Raw genomic sequence first — 22,888 nt, forward strand, 5'->3', positions numbered from 1 at the left:
CAGAGAGCTTCAGCTATGGGGTGGTATATAAATATAATAATAATAATGAAAAATTAAATGCATAAAATACTGCTAGTGACAATCGCATAAGCTGTGGCCATTTACAAAAATTCTTATTACAAAATGGGTAATACTGGGAGTTTTACGAGTTTTTTCTGTCTAAACATATATAGGAGTGCATCCTAAATGGCTTTAAAAAAATATTTGCTACTTGAATCAGTTCTATGCCTTTTATCTTGTAATTTTATTGCTGTTCCTGTTTTGACATATTACATTATTAGGTATAGAGCCCTGGGGTCCCTTGGGGATGAAGGATGGTTTACAAATTTTAAAGAAATAAAGAGCAAATGTAGTTGAACTCAGTGGGGTTTATTTCTAGGCAAACAGCTTAGGGCTGCTATCCACAGTTGAATAGGGATGCAAACCTTTGCGTGTTTAGGCAAAAATAAATCCTACAATTCCCAGAACCCCCCAGACAGCATGTCTGGTTGGGGCATGTTGGGAATTGTAGGACCTTTTTCTGGGTAAACAGAGAATCATAGACTCAATAGAATCATTATTATTATTATTATTATTATTATTATTATTATTATTATTATTATTTATATAGCACCATCAATGTACATGGTGCTGTACAGATTACACAGTAAATAGCAAGACCCTGCCACATAGGCTTACAATCTAATAAAGTTGTAGTAAACAATAAGGAGGGGAAGAGAAGGCAAACAGGCACAGGGAAGTGTAAACAGGCACCGGGTGGGGTGAAGCTAAATAGTATAGAGTCAGAACAAACTCAATATTTAAAAGCTATAGGGAACAGAAAAGTTTTTAGCTGAGTTTTAAAAGCTGTGATTGAGTTTGTAGAATAGCAGAGTTGGAAGGGGCCTACAAGGCCATCGAGTCCAACCCCCTGCTCAAGGCAGGAATCCACCCTACGGTGACATGTATAGGACCGCACCGTAAATCACGATATACAAATAAGAAAAGCCTCAGAGAGGTGTCGTTGGTTTGCGCGATTGATTTGTATCCTGCTTTTCCACCAAGAAAATGGCGCTCAAGGCGGCTAACACTCACGGAAGCATTAAAAACAAAGATCAAATAGATTAAAAACGCATATTTAAAAAACGCCAGGAGTTGGTGTATGTGTGTGTGTGTGTGTATGTATGTATATATATGGATATGTATATATGTGTATATATATTAAGCGTTCTACTCTTAAAAGCGGCCTAAAAATAAATAAATAAATGGGTGGGGGAGGGGGACTTCCCCCCCCCCCCTCAGGAAAGCGCAGCAACGGCCGCTGGGATCCCGCCAGGCCCCTGAGGCGTCTTTCCTCCCCGCTTTCTGAGGCGACAGCGCGGCCATGTTGTGAGCGGGCGAGGGGAGCGGCGCGGGAGGCGGCAGGGGGCGGCGCTGGCTGGGGCTGCCGCTCCGCCTCCTCGGACCCGGCGGCAAGTCGCCGCACCTCGCAGGCCGCCGCCGCCGCCGCCGCCGCTTTCCCGCCGCTTGCGGGCCCCGCGCGCGCACTGCCATGGCCGGACACAGCAACGCCAACAACAGCAGCCCCGGGCGCGGCTCCTGCATTGTGGTGAGCGCCGCACGGCGGGCGCGGCCCGGAGGCCAGGCCGGGCTTGGCCTTGTGGGGAGTAACGTGCGCCTGAGGGTGGTGGTCGTGGGAGGGAGGCAGGGAGGGAGGGAGGGAGGGAGGGGAAGGATCTAGAGGCAAGGAGGGAAGTGGTGGGGGGCTGGGGAGAGTGCCCCCCAAAAAAAGAAGGGGTTGAAACGGGAGGAGGGAGAAGGATGTTGAGGGAGTTTTAAAATGGAAGGATGGAGATGTGGGGGTGCTGGGGACAGGGTCCACTCCCCCCCCCCCAAAGAAAGGGTTGAAAGGGGGGCTGGGGAGAAGGATGTGGATGTACTGAGGGAGTTTATATTGAAAAGATGGAGATGTGGGGGGCTGGGGGAGTGTCCCCTCTTCCCCAAAACGAGGGGTTCAAAGGGGGGCTGGGGAGAAGGATGTGGATGTGCTGAGGGAGTTTATAATGAAAAGATGGAGATGTGGGGGGCTGGGGGAGTGTCCCCTCTCCCCCAAAACGAGGGGTTGAAAGGGGTGCTGGGGAGAAGGATGTGGATGTGCTGAGGGAGTTTATAATGAAAAGGTGGAGATGTGGGGGGCTGGGGGAGTGTCCCCTCTCTCCCAAAATGAGGGGTTGAAAGGGGTGCTGGGGAGAAGGATGTGGATGTGCTGAGGGAGTTTATAATGAAAAGATGGAGATGTGGGGGGCTGGGGGAGTGTCCCCTCTCCCCCAAAACGAGGGGTTGAAAGGGGTGCTGGGGAGAAGGATGTGGATGTGCTGAGGGAGTTTATAATGAAAAGGTGGAGATGTGGGGGGCTGGGGGAGTGTCCCCTCTCTCCCAAAACGAGGGGTTGAAAGGGGTGCTGGGGAGAAGGATGTGGATGTGCTGAGGGAGTTTATAATGAAAAGATGGAGATGTGGGGGGCTGGGGGAGTGTCCCCTCTCCCCCAAAACGAGGGGTTGAAAGGGGTGCTGGGGAGAAGGATGTGGATGTGCTGAGGGAGTTTATAATGAAAAGGTGGAGATGTGGGGGGCTGGGGGAGTGTCCCCTCTCTCCCAAAATGAGGGGTTGAAAGGGGTGCTGGGGAGAAGGATGTGGATGTGCTGAGGGAGTTTATAATGAAAAGATGGAGATGTGGGGGGCTGGGGGAGTGTCCCCTCTCCCCCAAAACGAGGGGTTGAAAGGGGTGCTGGGGAGAAGGATGTGGATGTGCTGAGGGAGTTTATAATGAAAAGGTGGAGATGTGGGGGGCTGGGGGAGTGTCCCCTCTCTCCCAAAATGAGGGGTTGAAAGGGGTGCTGGGGAGAAGGATGTGGATGTGCTGAGGGAGTTTATAATGAAAAGATGGAGATGTGGGGGGCTGGGGGAGTGTCCCCTCTCCCCCAAAACGAGGGGTTGAAAGGGGGGCTGGGGAGAAGGATGTGGGTATGCTGAGGGAGTTTATAATGAAAAGATGGAGATGTGGGGGGCTGGGGGAGTGTCCCCTCTCCCCCAAAACGAGGGGTTGAAAGGGGTGCTGGGGAGAAGGATGTGGGTATACTGAGGGAGTTTTAAATGGAGGGCTTGATTTGAACCTCAGCTTTCCCACCTCACCCCCCAATAGAGATGGGGGAGAGGTAGGGGTGTCCCCTTTCCCACGGTAAAGCTTGGGGGGGACTGGAGGTGAAGCAGGGAGTGAGGGTGATGTGTGTGGGGCATTTGAAGGGTTAATTTGAACCTTAGCTCCCAGCCCTACATTACAAAAAGGGAGGGGGCACGCTCCCCCCCCAAAAAAAGAAGATATGGGGGCAGCTGAAAGTGGACCTGGGAAAGGTTTAGATATGTGGAATCACTTGAAAAGGGTGGCTCGACATAAATTGGATCCCAGTGCTCACATTTTCCATAGAAGGGTTGATGGTAGGAATGCCCCCCCTCCCCTCCATACCTACCAAAAATGGGGTTTGAACTGAAAGTGAATCCTTTCCTCCAAGGTTATTTGGGGCAGGGTGTGTGTGTTAAAGGATTCAGATTTGGACCAGGGCGCCTCCCCATCCTACTATAGAAGAGGTGGTAATAGGGGGAGACGCCCCCTCCCCCCTAAAAAATAAGGGATTAAACTAGGGGCTAACTTGGGGCAGAGGGAGGGGTAAAGATCTGGTTACGTTCAGTGAGCTTAAGGGGAGGTTTAACTGAAACTCCCATCTCTCTTGGGTGCCCACCCCCAAAAGCACTTAAGAGCGCAATCCTATGCATGTTTAGATGGAAAAATGGCCTGCAATTCCCAGCATACTTTAGCCGGCATGATAGACTGCTTAAGTTTGGGAAGCAGGGGATCACATTATAATTATTGTCAGGGCTTTTGTGTGCTGTGGGTTCTGATGGTTGAATGTGGGTGGGACAAAAAGTGTAAAGAGTCACATTGGCATGGATATTTGAGACCGAAATAACCCGTAAAGGAAATTTTGAAGCATTGCAAATATAATATTTTATGAACATTGTGGTATGTATGAAAGATTGTCTGTGTAAATAAGTCATTAATTTATCCCCGTGTTTTTACAAAATGCACAATATCCTGTTAATTTTTAAATATGAAGCCTGCAATTCCCTTCATGTTAACCCATTAAGCTCGGTGGAACTTATGTCCTAGCAAACCTGCATAGGATTGCATACACCAAGCACCAAGTAACTTCCTGCTCAAAGTTTGAAGGGCATTTCTAGTGTGTGCTTGATTTTGTTAGGCTTCAGCTAGGTATATCTGACTTTGAGGCAAATATAAAGGGTGCAGAATGGTTGCTGAAATTGAAAATGTCAAAACCATTCAGGAGTTGGCAAACACAACTCTGTAACTTGGGGATTTTTTTTTATATTAGTCCAATGCCTTGCTTTATTTTCTTTGAAAACCCAGAATATGACAATGGATTTTGAGTATTACCTTTCCTTCATAGCTCAGTAAAGTTATTTCTTCTCCAAAACTCTGTTTCTGCTGTACTGGTTTTTGGTGGGATAAGGATCAAAGAGTGTTCAATCAGCATTTATGTCTGCTGTTTTAGAACAAGTCTATTAGGAAAAACATTGTTTATTTAAATTGTTTTTAGCTGTTTACATTGTTTTAATTTTTCTATGCTAAATATTTTTAAAGTATTTTAATTATGTTGTATTTTTCTGTTTTTATGAATTGTTGTATACAGCCCAGAGAGCTTCAGCTATGGGGCAGTACAGATGATGATGATGATGATGATGATGATGTTGATGATATGGCATCACATCAGGGTTTTTTAACAGAAAAACTGCAGAAACTGGGCCTACCAAAATACATCCACACCAATATCCAGAAAGCAGTCATACTTAAAACATGTTCAGTAGTCAGGAAATTCCTGAATCGATAAGAGACAGCATGACTTGGCAAAGGCCATCATGTCCATCTAGAAAAACTGCCATGAGCAAGAAATGAGAGAATTATAAAGAAGGTTTAGAAGGCAGAGCAAGGAGTGGGTTGGGAGTTTCAAGACCTGTTGCATTTTTTGCACCCAGGGCTGCTGAATTCAGTGCCTGACCCTCATTTCTATTTAAGATGTAAGAGCATAGAAGCAAAGAAGACTTAACTGCTGCAGCTGATTCTCTCTCTCTCTCTCTCCCCCCCCCCCCAGTATGCAAGTAATCATAGGACCCTGGGAAGCTGCCTTATACTGAGGGCTCATCTACACCAAGCAGGATATTCCACTATGAAAGTGGTATATAAAAGGCAGGAGCCACACTACTGCTTTATAGCGGTATTGAAGTACACTACAGGATGTACACTAATGCTTTATAGTGGAACTGAAGTGCACTGACAACTGTTGGGGCCCATGACACATCTACACTAAACAGGATATAACACTATGGAAGTGTTATGAAAGTGGTATGTGTCATGGGCCCCAACAGTTGTCAGTGCAGTTCAATACCGCTATAAAGCAGTAGTGTGGCTCCTGCCTTTTATATACCGCTTTCATACCAGAATATCCAGCCTGGTGTAGATGAGCCCTGAGTCAGGCCAGTGATCCATCTGGTCCAGTATTGCAGTACTGCGCTGAATCCAGGGCTGTGAACCCAGGTCAAGTCCCACACATTTCTCTCATATTAGGGCACTGAAAGTAAGGACAGAGCTAAAAGTCTTCCAGACAAGAGTAATGTCCTTTCATTTTTTGTTTCTTATGTGCTCAGTCACGACTTCCTTCTCCAGCAGATACAAACGCATACACCCAATGCAGTGGAAAGGCCTGAAAATCATCCTTGGAAAAACCTAATAATGAGCATAAACCCAACATGGTTGTGCATAAATCCCCTGAGAAATCTGAAATGCTGCTGCTTATGAATCACAGCAATATTTACACTGGGTGCTAAGGTCCCCGTGGGACATAAAAAGCAATTTTCAGCGCCTGTTTTTTATGGGGTGGGTTCAGCTTCTTTCTACCAAATGGGTGTCAACCAGGTGCCTTCTTATGAAGAGACAGAGGAAGCAGCCTGCTTTTATTTCTTCCTTTCAGAGGCAGTGTACAAAAGTAAATCTGTCTTGCCTCTACCTCAAGTAGGTTGTTTGTAGTTTCACCATGTTTCCCAAGAGACTTTCACAACAAGGAATTCCTTGTATATATTATATTATTTATTTATTTATCATACTTATACCCCGCTCCTCAGCCAAAAAAGGCTCTCGGAGCGGCTTACACTTAGCAAAAAAGACAGTCCCTGCCCTCAGGCTTACAATCTAATAAAGACATGACACACAAGGAAAAGGAGTCAAGGAGGGAGGGAGGGAGGAGAGAGAAAGAAAGAGAGAGAGAGAGAGAGAGAGAGAGAGAGAGAGAGTCCAGCAGGAGCAGGCCCCGATGTTACTTCTGCCTGCTCCTGTCCCCTCGGTCCTTCTTCTTCCCCACAGGGCCAAGATGGCAGTTTGCCCTGGGGGGGGGGGGGAAGAGTCCAGCAGGAGCAGGCCCCGATGTTACCAGCATACAACTTATATAGTTGTATGCTGGTGCTCAGTAGCACACAGATACAGTTGGCAGCAGAAATGTAAATACAAACAAATGCTTTTGGTAATGGGATTGCTCCCTTCCTCCAATCATTTGCATATTGTTGAATATATCTTCAGAGATATAAGGCCATGGAGGGCAGACTTCAGGCTTGTGGGTTCTACTTTGTTTTTTAATAGAGCCTGTGAGATTCACCAGTTAGAGCCAAGTGCAAAATAGTGGCTCATGTGGGCTGACAAACAGTAAGAATTGAGGAATAGGGTTCCCCTGAGCACATGCTCAGCCCAGGAACTTGTGATCAGTATCAGAACCAAGCACACACAAAAACACACACCTTCTTTCTCTTAAAATGTTCTTTAATACCAACCTAATCTTTTTACTTGTTACTATTGTTAGATAATTGGGAATCAGAAATCCTTGTGGATTTACTGCAAATCACTCAAAGTTCTATCAGTAGACCCTGAGCTACCTTCTGTTCACCCTGGGTATAAGGGATAGTCACTTGCCTCTGTTAAAACTGAGGTTTTAAAAGCCATTTTAAAAATAATATGAAACACGGTTTCATTTTTGTCACTCTGCACTTATGCCTCTTTAAATGCTTCTTTAAGCAGAGAATCATGGCTTACAAATGTTAAAAATAAATGAAATGTATCAAACTTCTGTTTAACAAATCCCTACTCAGAATTGTAGGAGCTGAAATAGGTCTGCATAAGCCTTTTGGGATCTTGGAGAGACTCGCACATGGGATCAGTCAAACAGAATTAAGAGTGTTATCTTATAACAGAGTCCTTGCAAGTTAGATATATTGTCAGTCAAAACTTTTTATAACTATTGCTAAGTCGCTTGGCATGAGTGTCTTCTGATTATATATATCAGAAGCTGCTTCTCTGGTGGGGTTTGGTTGGTTAGAAGATGCTGCTGTTGCAAAGTGAATTTATTTTTACTTTTGCCTTTTGCAGCATATTAGTAATGGTGAGCAATCTTTGCCCCACCCCCTCAAACAAAGATACTGTTCCACTTTGCAGTGGCTTAAGCATGTCACATCTCACGAAACAAGTCACTCTCAAACCTTGTTGTAATGACACCTTCTTTGCCATTTTGTTTCCCTATCCCTCACTCTCTTCTCTGTGCCTTCTGCCATGTTGCTTTCCATATCCAGAGCAGCTATCCCTACCTCATTTCATCAAGCCACTTCCCTCTCTTTCATGGCCTTCCTCAGAATCCACTTCTTAGCAAATCCTCTCCCAAATTTCCTCTCAAGCCTCAGGAAGCAAGATGAGGCTTGCTTGTCTTCTTAGGAAGAATCCTCATGTTCACTATTCCCCATTTCACTCTGCTCCTGCCTTACCCCTGCAGTAAAGGCTGTAAAAACAAGTACACTATTGGTAGGTTTTGTGCAGTCACAATCCCCTGGTCAAAGCTGGGAAGCAGATTGTAGTTGCATGTTGTCTTCCGCTGGTGTATTTATTTATTTATTTATTTATTTATCATACTTATACCCCGCTCCTCAGCCAAAAAAGGCTCTCAGAGCGGCTTACACTTAGCAAAAAAGACAGTCCCTGCCCTCAGGCTTACAATCTAATAAAGACATGACACACAAGGAAAAGGAGTCAAGGAGGGAGGGAGGGAGGAGAGAGAAAGAAAGAGAGAGAGAGAGAGAGAGAGAGAGAGAGAGAGAGAGAGAGAGTCCAGCAGGAGCAGGCCCCGATGTTACTTCTGCCTGCTCCTGTCCCCTCGGTCCTTCTTCTTCCCCACAGGGCCAAGATGGCAGTTTGCCCTGTGGGGGGGGGGGAAGAGTCCAGCAGGAGCAGGCCCCGATGTTACTTCTGCCTACTCCTGTCCCCTCGGTCCTTCTTCTTCCCCACAGGGCCATAATTTCTCCAAGAGTAAATTGAGTGAGGCCATAGCTAGTCCTAACGTTTTTCCCTGGATCGTTCAGGGGTCAAACCTGTTCATCTAGGTCACACACAGGAGATCCATTGCTCAGGCAGGGGTGAACCCTGGATGATCCCAGGATAAACCTTAGGTCTAGCTGTGGCCTGAGTCTTGGGTCAAGGAAAAGTAGGATGTGAGCTCTGTGGGGGCACATAGATCTGTGAGTAGCAGTATATCTTATAAATCATTCTGCTTGCATTCCTAGAAGAGCTCTGGTTGATTTCCTTTCATATAGCTTAAGGGGATATAAGGCGCCACTTTGTACTAAGTGAGAAATTATGGCACATCCAGCCCTGTACTGGACCCATATATGCAGCTTCTCAACGTCTCTCCCTGCATGAGGTTTCTTTGGTGTTATTTTAATTTAGCAACTTTCATTATAAATAGGAAACCTCCAAAATTGCATAAACTATATGCAAAACTGTATCTTTTCCTTTGACTCACGTACATTGGTCAATTATAAAAGCATAAATACCACACCCTGAGATCTTTTAACATGTAATGCCAAGGAAGAGCCCTCAGGCCCTTGTGTGTAAAGGCTGCCAAGGCCAAGGGATTATAGCTTTGAATTTTGGAGTAATCCTAGATTATGGGGTTTTTTTCTCTTAGGTTTTTGATCTCTGGAGGGATGTGTAATATGTTGTATCTGACCAAACCTATTCTGCTTTCTTTTAGATTGGAGATGATGAACAAGGTTATGACCTAGACTTGTTCTGTATACCAAAACATTATGCAGACGATTTGGAAAAAGTCTACATTCCTCATGGACTTATTATGGACAGGTTTGTTGGATTTATAACAGTATTCTAAACAAGTTGTTTCCATGCAAACCTCTGCATGTTTGTTTTAAAGAGATTTCTTTTAAGAATAGTTCTTGCTTCTTGTTTGTCAAAAGTGTAAAGTTCATTCCTCTTCAACTGAGTGTGAATAAATTCAGTTTGTAGACAGTAAAGGCAGTAGATAAAGAAAGGGACGTTTTCTGTTATATTAATGTTCTCAGATGAGCACAATTCCTGCTAGCTTGTGGCTTAGATCATTGCACAGTAACAAATTTTGATCCATGCTAAACAGGTTGTTATAATTTGAATGTGTTCCTGCTACAAATAATAGACATTATACTTTTATCTGGAAAAATCCCAAATATGAATGTTTTTCATTCTTCTGTGATAGTTTCTAGGCAGTTGCATAGCATTTGAAAGATATAATACAACATTTGCAGGTATATAGCCATTTCAACCAGGTACAATATATCTTTGTTGCTAACATGTGAGACTGGTGATTACAAAACAAGCAAGTTGAGTCTCAGACCTGAAAGCATTCTTTTTAAGTTCATGAAAAAATGAATAAAAGAAAGGAGTGTAAATTAAGCCTGTGTGTGTAATATTACATATATAGAAAGCCCATATCACTGGCATTCTAGTCTGTAATATCTTGAAAGCAAGACTTCTAAAATGTGAATGGTGTTCTGCTCCCTGCTGCCTTATTTCTGAATTACTGGGATGTCTTATTGGTGCCTCAGTAATCAAGTAAAGGCTGCAATATGCTTTAGAAATGGAATCAAATGTACCTTCTCAGAATCTGTATGCTTCATATCTTTGCAAGCTATCCAGTAACTAGGCAAAAACTCAGATTTGCTTTGGCACACACTACCCTATAAAATCAAGGGAGTTTGGCAGTGCTGCTATTAGATTAACCTTGACAAGTGAGAAAAAGCAGAATGTCACTGACCAGTAAATAGTTCTATTCACTGTCAAATGGGAAGTAAATACTATATTGAGTGAAGAGCCACTGTTTGTTTTACCTTGGAATGTTTATTTTCTATGATTGAGCGCAAGTCTCTATATTAGTCATGCACTAAGCAGATTATATGATGTTGTTGTTAGTACTAATACTACTAATAATTAAAATAATAATATAGTGTCTCAACACTGGGCCCTATACAGTAAATTAGATTGTCTTTATCTCTCCTCACAGGACAGAAAGATTGGCACGAGAAATTATGAAGAGTATGGGAGGGCATCACATCGTAGCTCTCTGTGTACTTAAGGGCGGCTACAAGTTCTTTGCTGATTTACTGGATTATATCAAAGCCCTGAACCGAAATAGTGACAAGTCTATTCCTATGACCGTCGACTTCATCAGGTTGAAGAGCTACTGTGTAAGTGGTCTGCAGGAGTTCACAAGTCTTGACTTGGCTTACTAGCCAGCCATGAGTTGGGGCTAGCGATCCCTCTCCTATCTGAGGTTCTCTATGAGCACAAGAAAACTGGGGTGGGTGGGTTCTCGTATCCTGCTGAACTTTGAAGCAGTTCATGCTCGCTTCTGTGTTAGTGCAACCAAAAACCTTTGGAGCAGGTAGCTAGAGGGGAGGAGAACCTGCGACAAGTTGCCTGCTTCAGAACTTATTGTGATGAAGAGCAGGTAATTTCTCATGTGCTGATTAGAAGCTCTCATCTGTGGGCCAAAGGCACTGAATTTGTGGAGTCTTACGTGGCTGTTAGTATTGCTTATGTTTTCATCCCTGTGGTAAGATGCCTTGAGTCTTCTTCTGAAAAAGACATCTAATAAATTTAATTAACAATAATACAAGTAATTTGGAAGTGCTGGTTTAAACCTAACTTGGTAATGTTACCCATATATGCCACGGACTATGTAGATAGGTCAGAAAGAAGATTTGCTAGTAAAAGGCTGGCCAATTTGTCATTTAGGAGCCAAAATATGGAAAATTGATGTTATGAAGCATGCAAAGGGGTCTATAGACACTCACCTTTAAAGTCAGAATGTCTGGGTCAGTCAAATGAATAGAGAAAAAGTTAGGATTTAAAAACCAAAAGTCTAGGATTGTTGAAGCCACTCCTAGGTCCACTGCACACAGGATAGTTTGCGTACCAACACCACTTGATGCAGTGACACATTCATCAAAACATGAGTACATGTTAGGAAGACGTAATTGGCTGCAGTTTTCCATTTCATGGGTTGCAAGAGTGCACACACTAGCACTGCTCTGGAAGTTGTTATTTCAGAAATATCCACTGTCAGTGCAGCCTTCAGTTGGAGTCTAGCTAACAACTGGAGCTATAAGGAAGAATGTTCATTGATGTCAAGCATATAGCTGAAGCTTTAGTCCAAGGGGGGATAATTGTACTTCCTTTTAAAAATTATGAACTTTGTTTTTGAGGCTTTTTCGGATAGGAAAGGCTTCTATTTATTTACGTAAAAGGTAAGGGTTTGGTGATTCCTCTGCATAACGTTTACTGTTGGAAAAAGGAAATACTTGAAGCTTAATTTTTTCTGCTTGTGTAAGAAAAAGCTCAACCAAGATTCTGAAGAGCAACATCTGGAATATATTATTTCTGGGATTTGGGTATTGCACCTCTATGATTCCTCACTCCCTTATCTACGGACCTGATTAGAATAAAGAACAAGCAGGAAAATATGTGGAAACAACTAAATTGGAAACATAATTCCATAATTTGGTTGAGTTGTCTGCGAAATTAGCAGTTAAATTGTTTACAGAGTTTAGAAGACTGGCATTAGGAGGGCTTATGAAATTGGGTATTGATGTTCCATGAGTGATTAATATATTTTCTTTTTAATATATATTTTTAAAGATACAGACACAGTTTTTGAGGCAAGTCTAGTTTGCCTTGATTATGAACAAAAGCAAGGGTGCTTGTATGACATCTTCCTGTTTCTTGGATCTGTGTACTCACCCGATGGTAAAGTGCTGCACAAATGGATGGTTATGGTGGTGGGTGCAGGGGCAACTTCCAAGCGCTTTCACATTTTGACTGTTGCAATTCTTTGTATCTGGGGCTACCCCTGAAGACTGTCCGGAAGCTTCAATTGGTGTAAAATGCAGCAGCAAGGCTGCTAACCAGTGCATGGTGTTGAGACCCTATTACAGAGTGTGAAAGTCCTGGCCTGAAAGACCTGCACTGGTTACCAATTGTTTTCCAGATGCAATTCAAGATGTTGGTCTTAACCTTTAAAGCTCTAGTTGGCATAGGACTTGGCTATCTAAGGAACCACCAGTCTCACTATGAACCTGCCTAATTATTGACCTGCAGGAAAGAGTTTTTTGAGGGCATCATTATCCACAGAGGCCCATTTGTCAGGGCACGCTTGAAGGGGCTTTCTCTGTGTTGTCCCCAAACTATGGAATGGGCTCCCTCAAGAATGTGCTATTAGTCAAGGACGGGAAGGAGGAAGAAAAGAAAAACTTATTGTGTGCAGAATATGTCCCTGGGTTACTTTGGCTCATAGTAGTTAATAGTAGTTCTTCGTGGTGTCTGTGCATCACACACATGGATCTGCGCCTGCGCAGAGCCATAGTTCAAACTTTTTTATAGCTAAAGAGTTTTGGACGGGAACCCCTCCCCATGCTAGCATGGGTTAACAGATTTTTAAAAAGGTTCATTTCCAAAAAGTGTTTTATTTACTACTACTTCCTTTGGCAGGGGAGTTATATTAATTAGTTATATTAGTCGTTGGTTTCTGTTCACCACTCTGCTGCTAAGATCATCTTCTTGGCTCGCCGCTCTGACCATGTTACTCCACTTCTGAAATCTCTTCATTGGCTTCCAGTTTACTCCAGAATCCAATATAAACTTCTCCTGTTGACCTACAAAGCTTTTCACTGTCTAGCTCCTTCCTATCTCTCCTCTCTCCTCTCACACTATTGCCCCGCTCGTGCTCTTCGCTCCTCTGATGCCATGTTTCTCGCCTGCCCAAGGGTCTCTCCTTCCCTTGCTCGGCTTCGTCCATTTTCTTCTGCTGCCCCTTACGCCTGGAACGCTCTTCCAGAACATTTGAGAACTACAAGTTCAATCGCAGTTTTTAAAGCTCAGCTAAAAACTTTTCTTTTTTCTAAAGCTTTTAAAACTTGATTTTGTTCTGACTTTTATACTGTTAGTTTTACTCTCCCCTGTGCCTGTTTGGTGCCTTCTCTTCCCCTTCTTATTGTTTTATTATGATTTTATTAGAATGTAAGCCTATGCGGCAGGGTTTTGCTATTTTATTGTTTTACTCTGTACAGCACCATGTACATTGATGGTGCTATATAAATAATAATAATAATAATAATAATATTTTAACAGTTTTTCCTTTTTGTCTAAAACTAGAATGACCAGTCAACTGGTGATATAAAAGTAATTGGCGGGGATGACCTCTCAACATTGACTGGGAAGGTATGTCCTGAGGGAAAATATATAGATATATGAATTGCAATGAATACTTATATATGCTTCCAACTTTCCTTTTCCCTTTTTTAGCACTAATAAAAACTAAATGCAGTCTGTGAAATGCAGTTAAGGTGAAATACTAAGACAATAATTGAATATAGGACTGAGTTCTCCAGCTCTAATGTGGCACTGGTTGTCTTTAAAAGTAGTTTTTCAAATGAATATTTTAAAAATGTATTTGTTGTTCATGGAAGGTGCCTAAACTAGTTCAAAAATATCAACTAATTAGAAACCTCAGGATGCAGCATGTAATACATTTAATATGGCTTAACACTTTTCTCTCTCTTTTTCAGTAGGTTTTGAATTTTTTATTGTTACTATATTGGGATTAGTTTATTTTTAACTAATATTTTTTTTCCATTTTGAGTCCAAAGGAATGTACTAACGAGCTCTAGAAACTTGAGTAATTTAACTGCAAGACACAATTTGTAGCCATTTTCTGCTGGTTTGTTTCATAGATGAGATGTCTGCCTATATTTGTGCGCTGGTTAATTAGGCAAGTGAGAAATGAAAAACAGTAATCCTGAAAAACTTTGAATAAATATAAATTGGAAATGAAGTTTGACATAAATTACTTATGGGCTTTTGTCTTTTTCTTCCCTTTCTAGAATGTCTTGATTGTAGAAGTAAGTACTATAATTTGCATTTATTTCTTTAATGAGTGTTTTGGGTAATGCTGTGTAACGAATCCCTCTGCTTTCTGGCAAGGGCACACGAATTTACTGCAAAATAATGGCTGTCCTTTAGCTTCATACTGATAGTCAGCAATATGGATTAGAACTCTCTCCCAAGAAAAGGTGGTTTCACACACCCAAGCACCCACCATCAGGGACACTTTAAACGTGCACATTGATTTTCTTACATCCTTGACTATTTATTTATTTATTTATTTATTATTATTTATTGCATTTCTATACCGCCCAATAGCTGGAGCTCTCAATTTCACAAAAATTAAAACCATTCAAAGTATAAAACCATAATCTAAAATACAATATAAAAGCTCAACCAGATAAAAACAGCAGCAATGCAAAATTACAAGTTTAAAACACCAAGTTAAAATTTATTTATAGACTGTTAAAATGCTGGGAGAATAAAAAGGTCTTCAATCCATTTAGGAAGTATTGTTGAACTGATTCTGCTTAATTTCATTGTGACTAATTCAACTGGAGCCTTTGATATTTTATACAAAAATGCTTTTGATAAAATGATCACGTTTTCTGTGTATTTGAAACCCTGAGACTGTATCCATTTGCAGATAGGTTTCCCTTCATTATTTATGTTTACTGATGCACACAAATGTCCACCAAATGAGCATAAATTTCATTCTTACTTGTATGGCTTTTGTAATATTTTTGTAAGCCGCCTTGAGAGCCTTTTTTGGCTAAAGGGTGGGATAAAAGTGCTTAAATAAATAACTAAATAAATAAATGGCTGATTTGGCCAGCTATGAATCTGAAAGAGTTACTTTACTGTAACTTCCTTTCAAGTCTATTTGGTTTGTTTGTTTTTAACATGCAGGATATAATAGATACTGGTAAGACAATGAAGACCCTGCTGTCTCTGCTCACGCAGTACAATCCAAAGATGGTGAAAGTAGCCAGGTATGTTTTGATTCTTGTCAATTGTGCAAATGGCACAGGTTGGGGAAAAGTTTTTTGGATCACTTTGGAATCAGTTGTGCACTAGGGTACTAACTTTTCACTCTAGTTTCCTTAGGGTGACCATATGAAAAGGAGGACAGGGCTCCTGTATCTTTAACAGTTGCATAGACTAGGGAATTTCAGCAGGTGTCATTTGTATATATGGGGAACCTGGTGGAATTTCCTTGTCATCACACCAGTTAAAGCTGCAGGTGCCCTGCCCTCTTTTAAATCTGGTCACTCTAGTATAGGTCCTGCAGCTTTAACTGTGGTGATGAAGAAGGAATTTCAGCAGGTTCTCCATATATACAAATGACACCTGCTGAAATTCCCTTTTCAGTACAACTGTTAAAAATACAAGAGCCCTGTCCTCCTTTTCATATGGTCACCCTAGTTTCCTCCCTTCCGAATATTGGGTCTTAGTTCTTGTGGAAAAAAAACATGTTTTCAGTCAGAAGCCACACAGGCTCTTCATTTGTATGTTTCGTGAGTATTTGGCAACAAAGAGAGCTGATTTGAGTGGGCAAGTGTTTTATTTTGAGGTAGGAACAATTAAAAGTTATTTTTTAATCTAAAAATGAGCGCCACCCTGCACCACATACCCCCCTCTTAAACATCTTCCTTTTTATATTTATGCTAAACAGAGCTTCAGCATTCCTCTGCAGTTACTCTTGCATCCTACTCAGGAGCTAAAATAATATATATATTTTCGCCTGCCTTATCAGGATGACTCTGCCTTCCTAAACGCACTTCATTGTTGGCCTTTCCAAAATTGGCTTCCAAGTACTGTTTGCCTTTTGTTCTGCTTAAAACAAAGTAGTTACTTTAGAATGTCATGGTTCTCCAGAGCTAGAGAAGCTTTAATATTTCTGATAGATTCCCAAATGTCTGACTTCGAAAAAGCTGGAGGAAACTGATTGGGGTGTGGACTAATGCATATCCATAGAGGAGCTGCTAGCCTCTTCAGCAGTAAAGAATAACTAGTTTTTAATGTTCATTCAGTTGATCAAGTGAGGTTTGTTCAGAATCCTGAGGTTTTGCTCAGACCCAGGATACAGAGGGCAGCCAGCTAAAGGGAATTATTTCTAAAGAAACACGGCCTCTTAAGTATGCGATGTTCAGCTTCCAACACCAAAGCATACAAGAAATGCAAATTTTTGTTTGGATCACACGGGCAAATAAACAACAAGCCAATCTCCTTTAATTTGTTTTATCAATTGTTTGTACATTTCACAATAAAGGTGTAACCTATGATACGAGCTAGAGACAGGTAGAGAACAAAGAGGTGTCTCACCAGTTTCTGTTGCCATAACACCCACACACACACACACACACACCCCTCCACGGTTCTGTTAGAGTTCTTTTTGTGCTGGTGTGACCTTGAGGCAAGGCTGATAATACACTGGCAGTCTCTGAACACGGTGTAGTAAGCTGAGGAGAGTCCATCTCACTACCCTCCATATGTTTGTAAGTGTATAGTAGAGTTGCAAGGGAGGAGAGGGCTCCTTGCCAAGAGGGTAGATAAAATTACCCCCTTTCCGCCACACAGGTTTCATACCAGGACAAGGAGGAAGTGGCTGTGACATGCCCCATTTGCACTCCTGCACCACTAAAGGAGACAGGGGTACCTGCCAGTGCTGGCTCTGCTACTCCTCATGCACCCTGGGTCAAGGAGCAGCCTTTGTATTCCCCAGAACATAGAGGGTTTTTTCTATATTTCTCTAATTTTTAATTTGTTCTTTACATTGTGATAGATTATAATGGGTTAAATTCTACCCACAACTCACTTTGTTTGCTTGGATACTTTTTAACAGCTTGTTGGTCAAAAGAACACCTCGAAGTGTAGGATACCGGCCTGACTGTAAGTGAATCTTATGCTAGCGTTTACTGTACTTGAAATGTAATCTTATAAGCATTGTAACTGGATTCCCCCGTGCTTGGGGGGTTGGAAGAAGAGAAAGAGAGATAAAATTTGTCTGAGAAAAGAGCTGCTGGATTAATGAGCACCTAGGATTTTATGAAACTGGAGGGCTCAGTGAAGAGTAGAGGATGGAACACAATGCATAATAGAGCCAGATTAAGGAGTGTCACCTGACTAGTATACATATAAAAACAAAATAAATGTCATCCATGACCACCTAGATGAGGAGGCCGACCTGGCATGCTTCACAGAGACCTGGCTGGGAGATGACAGTGGCTCGACATGGGCCCAGGCTCTTCCAGCTGGGTACTGTGTTAGCGAGCAGGTGAGGAAAAGTGGGTGGGTGTGGGTGGGAGTAGCAGTGGTCTACAAAGACAATCTCAACCTGACCAGAATTCCTGTCCACGAATTGAATCACATTGAGTGTGTGTACCTGAGTCTGAAGACCAGGGTATAGACTGGGGATTCTGTTAGTGTACCAGCTACCCCACTACCTATCAGACTCCCTGGCCAAGTTCACAGAATTGGTCTCAGAGTTGGTGTTGGAGTCGCCCAAGATTTTGGTCCTGGGTGATTTCGACATCCCATTTGGGACCAGTTTGGCAGGTGCAGCTTGGGAGATCATGGCATCCATGACAAACATGGGCCTATCCCAACTGGTCTCTGGACCCACACATTCCGCAGGTCACACCCTCGATGCTGTTTTCAGCTTTGAACTGATGGATCTGTGGGTGGAGGTAATAAATACCTCTGTGTTGTCATGGACAGATCATTTTCTGGTTAGGGTTAGTATCATAGCTACTATCCGCTCCTGCAGGGGTGGCGGACCTATTAAGATGGTTTGCCCTTGAGGGCTGATGGATCATCTTGTTCCAGATAGCCTTAGAGGGTTCTATGACTGGTATCGTTGACGATCCTGTTGAAGCCCTTGTTAATAGGATGGAATCAAGACCTAACTAGGACTGTCTACATAATTGCCCCCAAACGTCTTCTCCGACCCACTTATAATTGGGCACCTTAGTATACAGAAGATCTAAGAGAGTTGAAGTGCGAAGAACAACAACTACAGTGCCGATGGCGGAAAACTCAACTCCTATCCGACATAGAGAATGTCTTCATTCCTATGGGGTGGCAATACGTGCAGCGAAGAAAGCTTCTCTGCACGCATTGCGTCTGTGAATTCGCATTCAGCAGAATTGTTTAGGGTGGTGAGAGGTCTAACTCGGACACCTTCCCCCCTGAACCCTTTGGTAGTTCGCTGTGATGCCTTTAATGATCATTTCACAGATAAAATCTCTCAGATAAGAGCCAAGTTAGATGCCGTCATTGTAGCAGAAGCTGACAGTGGAGTGTCCAGCAACTCCGCGAGTAGGATTACAATGGATCAGTTTCAGTTGGTGAGTACTGAGGACGTGGACAAGCTGCTTGGACGAGTGAGGATGACAATTTGCCCTCGATCCCTCTCCTTCGTGGCTGGTTGTCCAGGGAGGAGATGCAGTTAGACAACAGCTACAGCATATTATTAATGCATCTCTCAGGGAGGGGAGTTTTTCATCATGCTTAAAAGAGGTGGAAGTACGGCCGCGTCTTAAAAAGCCCTCCCTGGATCTCATGGATCTTAATAATTACAGACCAGTGTCAAATCTTTCATTTTTGGGCAAGGTGATCAAGGGCAATTGCCTTCCAACTCCAAGCAATCTTGGATGATAAAGATTTTCTAGACCCATTTCAAACTGGCTTCAGAGCAGGATACAGAGTTGAGACTGCTATGGTCGCTTTAGTGGATGATCTTCACAAGAGTATTGACAGGGGGAGTGTGTCCCAAATAATGTAAACATGTTTATGTAAATATTGCCTAAGTTTAACATGTTGATGAATTCCGGTTCTTTTCAGTTGTTGGATTTGAAGTGCCAGACAAATTTGTGGTGGGATATGCTCTAGATTATAATGAATACTTCAGAGACTTGAATGTAAGTACTTAACATTGTTTAAAAATCGCAGAAAAGGAATCGCTTGTTCTTCCTCTTCTCTCTCCCCCTCCTTCTTGTGCTGTACTTCCAAAAACGACTTCCTTTTCTGCTTTTAGTGATGGAAAGAGATATGGCAGAACAAGTTCTTTTAATAGGAGAGGAGAGGGACCACAGGGCTCACGGTCCAAATCTTTTTCTTTCCCATCAAATCCCTTTTGACTCCCAAGGAAAAAGGAAAGGAACCTCTCGTGCAAGCACTTGAGTCATTGCTGACTCCTCGAGGGACACCTGCTTTCGCTGACGTTTCCTTGGCAGACTTTGCAGCGGGGTGGTTTGCCGTTGCCTTCCCCAGTCACGGTTACCTTTCCCCCAGCTAGCTGGGGACTCATTTTACTGACCTCGGAAGGATGGAAGGCTGAGTCGACCTGAGCCGGCTGCCTGAGAACCAGCTTCCGCTGGGATCAAACTCAGGCCGTGGGGAGAGTTTCGGCTGCAGTAACTGCCGCTTACCACTCTGCGCCACACGAGGCTCCCAAACAGCCCTGTTAATCTGATACCAATTCAGGTTTTTGTCCAGCCCCAACTCCATTCCCAAGAGATGTAGGCAGAGCCCTGGTGCAAATCGGTTTCTCAGTGTAGCAGCAGGGGGGCGGACAAGACCATTTTGGAAACCACAGACTGTATTCCTATTCACTCACTTTAAACTTGAATCCTGCAAGCTGATGCAGGTATTACACAAGTTAACGCTTTTATGCTCCACTGTAATAAGTTCACAGTTACAACAACTTCAGCTTCAATTTATGTAAATAAGAACATAGGGAGGCCCTTGCTGCATGAGAATGAAGTGGTCTCTAGATGCTTCCTGGAAGTTCATCTGAAGAGCTTCAAGACCATATTCCTTCCTAAGTGTTGCCTCCCAGCAAACGGTATTTAGAAGTATTCTGCCTCTCTGGCTCTGAACCTGGGCATTCTGTCAAGCTATGACGGGTAATAGCCATTGATACAGGCATCCTTCGTTAATTTTGTCTAATCCCCTTGTAAACTTATCTAGGCCAGTGGCCATCACCACACTTTAAAACAGTGAATTCAGTAAATTATGTTGCATTGTGTGAAGTCCTTCCTTTCATCTATCCTGAAACCATTGCCTGTGAATTCTATTGGGAGATCTCGAATTCTAGTCCAGGTGTGGGAGTTCTTCCCTCCTGCATGGGCTTGTCTGGGCTTTGAAGCTGGGCCATTTCACACTAAAGCAAAATCATGCCCTTAGACTTACACACCTCATACTTCACTCTCAAGCATGACTGCTAGTGTGATAACATTCTGGCCCTCCTTCACGTTTTCTCTACCTGCAGAGTCAAACTGCTTGACCTGGTATATTGACTTGGAAGATGGTGGGTTTGTAGGGAGGGATTAAAGCAAGAATTCTGAAGTATGTTCTTCATATTAAAGGTGATATATGACTAGCAAAATGTCTTTTTATGGTGACAGATATTATAGTGGGGGAAAGATGGCTCCTATATTTGAAGAATTCCTAGAGATGCAGAGCATGTCTGTGCACAGTGACGGTGAGGGCAGAGGCGCCCAGTGTTAGGGGAAGGGAGTGGGTTTTGCCCTCATTCACTTCTATGGGAGAAAGGGATGGCATCCAATTTGCTTTGTACCAAAGGACTTAGTGGGAACCAAGAGGCCTAATCCTATCCTAGGTTCTTTTTGGTTGCAGTAAGTAGTAACACTAACTTGGGCTAGGCATCTGCAGAATGTTTGATCTCCTAGCTGTTACATTTGTAGTCAACATAGTACTATTTTTTATTTTCTGTGTTTCAGCACATTTGTGTGATAAGTGAGACCGGGAAACAGAAATACAAGGCATGACAGCGCTGGTTTCAGCACCACAGCGACAAGATATTGAAGCTCACATCCACAGTGTCCATTTTCCACTGCCTTTAGGCTCTGGTCACCAGCTTAAATTGTGGAGCGCTCTGACTTTGTTGTCATTTGCTTGCTATAACTTATTGCATGTACAGTATGGGAATCTTATCTTGTTCATTTACATTTGACAAACTAACAGAGAGTGCAGTTGTTCGCTTCTCTCTCCTCCCCCCCCACCCCATTTCCCCCTCCCCTCTCTTTAAATTTGCACTATGAATCTCCTGATTCTGGCTCCTCCCTTAATGGGAATTTGCTGCGTGTTGAACCCAAGTTTAACTCTTCAAGACATCCTATTTCTTCTTTTCTTCCCCCTTTTAAACATCAACTCAGAACTGAAATAGTTACAAGTACTGTAAATGTATAAGGCATTTTAAGATGGGAAATCTATATTAGTAATATTTTTTTAAAAAAACAAGTAATTTAAGTTTTATATTGTAATGAATACAAAATTTGGGGGTGATTATTGGATAGCTGCTCAAGGGGGTTGGTTTATAGGTGCTGTTTCCTATAAAAGAGCCACACGGGGCAGCTGTTGATGGTTGCTTTGTTCTTGAAGGAGTTTGGACAATGTTCTGCTAAACTGCTTTTTCTGGAATTGCCTTACTTGCCTCTTAGAAGAGTTCTAAAATTAAAAAAAAGAAGCCATTTTGGCCTGAAAAGAGAGCAAGGGACAAAGTCGAATGTTTAAGCAGCTACCAAGGTTTTTGTCTTCTGTAGGAATAACAGCACAGTCCACTGGGAATTTCTCTCACCTAAGTCCTAAAGAAGAAAACCAGGGATTCATTTCCATGAGGCTCGCACACAGGAAGTTCCAGGTGGATTGTGTCCTGTTTTTCCTTTCTTTTCTCCATCAGCTTAGCAGAGTTGCCTTTCAGATCTAACAACCTTCATGCATTTTACACCAATGAAAAACGATTGTAATGTTGACTGTATGAAGTGCACAAAACCAATGCTCTTTAAAATAAAAGGCTATCTCTCCAGAGGTAGCACTTTGACAGCTGCGACGGCTTCTTCCATACGTTTGAACATCTGTGGCGCATGCCTCTCACCCACCCAAGGAAGAAAGCTCTGTGAGCCAAAGAGTGACTCTGCCAAGATCCCAGCACTATGTACAATGTGAAACCTATGCAGTACCAGGGAAGAAGTACGCATTGCTTTTGGTGGGATAAGATTTCACGATGTTGGAAAACACTGTTTGTTCTGCTCTGGCAAAGTAAATAGCGAAGATGAACTGTTCATTAAACACCCATGTGTAGACAAGCAGAGAGCACTTTGCAAGTTATCCTTTTATTCTTATTTCCCTTGACTTGTTTGTGTGTGGGCTTTTTCAATTACTTTGTCAATGCATTTTATTGGTGAGCGTCCCACTGAGCTAATCAGAGACATGTATAGTGTTGTGAGATCACAGCTAATTCCATGCATTTTACTTAAATTCATGAGAGGAGGAGCAAGTGTAATGGATGGTTCTATGAAGGTAAGTTAAAACTACCCAGGTTTTCAGTTTCTGCTGAAACTGCAGTGTCGTTTTGCTCTTCCAACCCAGTGCTTCAAGAAAGCAGAGAAGATGCTTTTAAACGAGGATTTAGGGTTGCCCTGTCTCTGATCTCCTTGCATTTTACAGAGAATATCGCCCTCTGCTGAACACACAGCTTGTTGCAAAAGCAGGCTTTATCAATGTTGCTGTGTT

At 42.7% G+C, this 22,888-nt stretch overlaps 1 protein-coding gene across 1 annotated transcript; it reads left to right on the forward strand.

Annotated features, from left to right (window-relative positions):
* The first annotated feature begins 1,465 nt into the window (after nucleotides 1–1,465).
* HPRT1 (hypoxanthine phosphoribosyltransferase 1) lies at nucleotides 1,466–22,471 on the forward strand. The gene is made up of 9 exons (XM_063141705.1): nucleotides 1,466–1,588; nucleotides 9,174–9,280; nucleotides 10,473–10,656; nucleotides 13,622–13,687; nucleotides 14,350–14,367; nucleotides 15,260–15,342; nucleotides 17,196–17,242; nucleotides 19,196–19,272; nucleotides 21,097–22,471. The coding sequence occupies exons 1-9, from the start codon at nucleotides 1,532–1,534 to the stop codon at nucleotides 21,142–21,144; spliced, it is 687 nt and encodes a 228-aa protein (XP_062997775.1). The 5' UTR covers nucleotides 1,466–1,531; the 3' UTR covers nucleotides 21,145–22,471.
* The last annotated feature ends 417 nt before the right edge of the window (nucleotides 22,472–22,888 follow it).

This window comes from Elgaria multicarinata, chromosome 15 (genome assembly GCF_023053635.1).
Source record: "Elgaria multicarinata webbii isolate HBS135686 ecotype San Diego chromosome 15, rElgMul1.1.pri, whole genome shotgun sequence".
NCBI classification, from domain to species: Eukaryota; Metazoa; Chordata; class Lepidosauria; order Squamata; family Anguidae; genus Elgaria; species Elgaria multicarinata.

Bases quoted from the DNA above. Each gene is read 5' to 3' on its own strand.
- HPRT1 (XM_063141705.1), top strand. From the start codon at position 1,532: ATGGCCGGACACAGCAACGCCAACAACAGCAGCCCCGGGCGCGGCTCC. The intron at 1,589-9,173 runs GTGAGCGCCGCA...GCTTTCTTTTAG, and splicing joins GGCGCGGCTCCTGCATTGTG to ATTGGAGATGATGAACAAGG. The intron at 17,243-19,195 runs GTAAGTGAATCT...GGTTCTTTTCAG, and splicing joins TGTAGGATACCGGCCTGACT to TTGTTGGATTTGAAGTGCCA.